The following is a 4603-nucleotide window of genomic DNA, read 5'->3' on the forward strand; positions in this document are numbered from 1 at the left end:
TAATAAAGCCTTCTTCTTGATCCGACCACCAAACACGATACATCACATTGGCGACGAGCTCTGAACAATTTTTTTTTTGGCAAAGTAAAACCACGTGAGCACATTTTACTAGTTATACGGAAACACATTGCAATCATCAAAATGCCAGACGAAAGTAAATTGCAAAGTACAACACAAATTCTTCAAGCATCATCAATGCCTGAATTCGACATCAAAGAAAATTGGAATTTATGGCATGAACGATTAGAATTACATTTTTTGGAAATTGGTTGCACCGTAGTAGCAAAGAAAATTTCAGTATTACTGAAAGCAATCGGATCAGAGGCATATGAAATTTTGCACAGCATTTGCAGTCCAACATTACCGAGTGCAAAGACATACGACGAATTGTGTAAATTAATGAAGCAACATTTCACACCGTCAGTTATCATTTTTCACGAACGAAAAAATTTTTATTCGGCGAAAAAGTCAGATGGAGAGTCGGTAGCACAATGGTATGCCAGAGTAAAAAAACTATCATTGAATTGCAGCTTCGGTACATCGCTCGACAATATCATCATGGACAAATTTATTGTTGAATTGCCAGTCAAAATTTTTGAGAAATTATGCGAAGAAGATGAAACATTAACATCGGTCGAAGCATTTAAAAAGGCAAAATTACGCGAGTCGAAATTGATGCAAGGGACTAGCACGTGTACGAGCAATTTTGAGGTTAGCTTTGTCAAACAACGTGGCAAGGCAAAGACGAATATCAGCAACGGTACCAAAGGAACATACGGCAAACCAAAGAAACCATGCATGCACTGCGGATGGAAAAATCATACGAGCAACAGCTGTAAATACAAAAATAGCAAATGCCATCAATGTGGAGTTGTAGGACATTTGAAAAATATTTGTCGTAACAAAGTTCATTTCATAGATAACAATGTTAAATTTATTAACGAAAATTCGGGTCATTTTGAGAAATATTCTAATAATTTTTTCGATTCTATATATAGCATCACTGCAGTTGACGAGCAAGACGAATTTGATTATTCCGTGTACGCAGTTAATGAAAAAAATGAACAGACGAATCGAAGCAATCATTATGAGCTACCAGTATTTGTGAATGGAGTCAGGTTGTCTACTCAATGCGATACTGGGGCGCCTTGTTCATTGATGTCTGTGAACATATTTGACCAATTTTTCGATAGGAGTTCTTTGCAGTTGTGTTCGACACCTTTCACTGGTTATGGAGGTGATTTGATTGACATTTTGGGTGAATTTAAGGTATGTGTCAATTTCGATGGACAAAACGTATTGGGCAAGTTTGTAGTTACAAAGACCAATCGACCAACTTTGTTGGGTCGTGATTTTCTTCGTTCATTTGGATTTGAACTATTGCAAAGACCACACATTCAGTCAAAATCTCATTCTACGGTAAATTTTGTCAATTCATACAATGAGATTATTAATCAAATAAAGAATGAATTTGCCGAAGTTTTTAGCAGTAGCTTGGGAAAGTACAATATTTCCAAAGTTTCTTTGCCAATCTCAAGTGAAGCCGTTCCTATTTTTTGTAAGCCAAGACCTGTTCCATTGGCATGGCGAGACACTGTTGAAAAACAGTTAAATGAATTGGTACAAAAGGGCATGTTAATACCTGTCGATAATGCTGATTGGGGTACACCTTTGGTCATAATACCAAAACCTAATGGTGAATTACGTATTTGTGGCGACTACAAGGTAACAATAAATCGATTTTTAATCGATTACAAGTATCCATTACCGCGAATTGATCAAATTTTTGCATCAATGCAAGGTGGTATAGTATTTACTAAACTAGACATGTCGAGTGCATATAACCAACTAGTTTTGGATGATGAAGCGCAAAATTTGTGCACATGGAGCACTCATAAAGGTACTTTCCGCATGACTAGATTGCCATTTGGCGTAAAACCAGCCGCAGCTATTTTTCAAAAGACAGTTGAAAATTTATTAAGAGAATTCTCTAATGTTTTTTGTTACCAAGACGATATCGTCGTAACAGGAACGAATTTTTCAGATCATTTGAAAACGCTGAAACAAGTTTTGTTTAAGATTCTTACGGCAGGGTTTAAGTTAAATATAAAAAAATGTGAATTTTTCAAAGAGAAAATTTCTTATCTGGGGTTTGACATCACCAAGGATGGTCTGACTAAAAACAAGGATCGCATTAAATCAGTACTAAATGCACCAAGACCACAAGACATTTCTGAATTAAGAGCATTTATTGGTATGGTTAATCACCACTCTAAATTCATTGAAAACTTTGCTCAGAAAATGTCATCTTTGTACAAATTGTTACAAAAGGATGTCGAATTTAAATGGACAAAAGAATGCCATATAGCTTTCGAGCTAATGAAAACAGAAATCTGTTCAGACAAGGTATTAGTTCATTTTAATCCAGATTTACCGATAATATTATCGACCGATGCATGTAATACAGCATTAGCTGGAGTTTTGTCAAATCGATACAATGAGGGCAAAAGACCAATTGCATACGTATCAAGAGCGCTAAATAGTGCAGAAAGAAACTACAGTACCATAGAGAAAGAAGCACTAGCTATTGTATTTAGTGTGATCAAATTGAAACAGTATTTATTGGGAATGCATTTCATTCTTCAAACTGATCACAGGCCATTAATCACAATATTCGGTGAAAATAAAGGAATTCCAATAATGGCAGCAGCTAGAATGCAAAGATGGGCGTTCATATTGTCCGGATTCAATTACACTATTGAATACATTAAAGGTTCTTTAAATGATGCTGATAGTTTATCACGCATTGGACAATACGAAACAGCTGATACAAGATATGAAAGCAATTACATAAACTATGTTGGTTTTACCAATGTTCTACAGTTGAATTTTTCAACAGTCGCGAAATTTTCACGACAAGATCCGATTTTATCGAAAGTTATGGATTGCATCAACAATGGCACAGTAGAACAATTAAAAGGAGACGAGTTTAAATCATTTCGTTTGAAATCAAATGAATTGACAGTTGAGTCGGGATGCATATTATGGGGCTATAGAACAGTCATTCCCAAGAAATTGCAACAAAATGTACTGAATGAGTTGCATTTGTCTCACTTTGGTGTAGTCAAAACTAAGGCTTTGGCAAGGTCTTATGTATATTGGCCAAATCTTGACAAAGATATTGAGAATTTAATCAAAAGATGTGAATCATGTCAATTAGCTCGACCAAGTCCAGAAAAGAGCGAATTAATTCCTTGGAAACCAACTGATTCAGCTTGGAAACGAATTCATATTGATTATGCAGGTCCAGTACATGGTTTTTATTTACTCATTGTTGTCGATTCTTACTCAAAATGGATCGAAGTGTTTAAAACAAAACAAATGACAACGTCATTTACAATAAGCAAATTAAGAGAGACATTCTCTAGATACGGTTTAATTGACACACTGGTCAGCGACAATGGTACACAATTTACTTCGTACGAATTCAAAGAATTTGTCAAAGAAAATGGAATAAAATTCATTCTCATCGCACCAGGCAATCCTTCTTCTAATGGACAAGCAGAGAATACTGTCAAAACTGTAAAAAAATCTCTTATTGCTTCGCTAAGACAAAATAAACCATCAAATTTTGAGGTTGTCTTGGGACGATTTTTGTTTGATTATCGAATCACAAAACATTGCACAACAAATGAAACACCTGCGAAACTAATGCTCAATAAAGAACTAAAAACTCGATTTAGTTTATTGCGACCGCCATTAACAAAGGAAATTATTGAAACAAAACAGCAAGTTGCTATTAAAAATTTCAAGGGCAAACGTAGTGTAGATTTTAACGAAGGTCAAAAAGTATTGGTAAGAAATTACAAAAACCCTAACAAGGCTGGTTGGTCAAAAGCCATAATAAAAAAGAAAATAGGTCCACGAAATTACACATGTTTACTCATCCACGATAATCGTGATATCAAACGTCACACAAATCAAATCATTGACAATGAGACGGTTAAGGTTGTTGAACTCAGCAAAGAAGATTCTTTGACAGAGGTTGAAAATGAGCAAGCACCAGATCTAGTAGAGAGAGATGATGTGTCTGACATAAATGTTGATAGTTCGGACGATGCTGACGCATTCATGGATGCCAACGAATCTATTCCAGATGTTGTTGAAAGACCCGCTAAAAGAGATTCAGCCAAACGAGCAAAAGAGAAAATCACTAAACAATATAAAGGCCATAGCAATCGGAATAATCGAAGACGTTGAGCACGTACACTTCTCTTCATTCCATTTGTTATTAAAAATTATATTCATTTAATTCATTAATATTGTTCATTGATTCAAAGTCACTTATTGCAACGACCCGCTAAATTATTTATAAACTTTATACTTAATTAATTTGGATAGCAAAATCAATTTGATAATTTGAATTATTTACGAACAATTTAGATTTAAGCTATTTTGCAAAGACCAATTCATAATATTTACTTTGGTAGCAAACAGAAAATATCTAATATAATAACGCTTTAATTTTGATATAATAAACATCTTTAGGAGAGAGTTGTTAAGTATTAGACAATTAGTATGCATTGGTAACACTCATAGTATT

At 34.6% G+C, this 4603-nt stretch overlaps 1 protein-coding gene across 1 annotated transcript; it reads left to right on the forward strand.

Annotated features, from left to right (window-relative positions):
- The first annotated feature begins 28 nt into the window (after positions 1–28).
- Positions 29–4589, forward strand: LOC116348709 (uncharacterized protein K02A2.6-like). The gene has a single exon (XM_031779779.1). It carries the CDS (start codon positions 142–144, stop codon positions 4258–4260), a length of 4119 nt encoding a protein of 1372 aa, XP_031635639.1. The 5' UTR covers positions 29–141; the 3' UTR covers positions 4261–4589.
- Positions 4590–4603: the final 14 nt, after the last annotated feature.

Source organism: Contarinia nasturtii, unplaced genomic scaffold, assembly GCF_009176525.2.
Source record: "Contarinia nasturtii isolate CC-2019 unplaced genomic scaffold, AAFC_CNas_1.1 Cnas_scaffold_2675, whole genome shotgun sequence".
NCBI lineage: Eukaryota > Metazoa > Arthropoda > Insecta > Diptera > Cecidomyiidae > Contarinia > Contarinia nasturtii.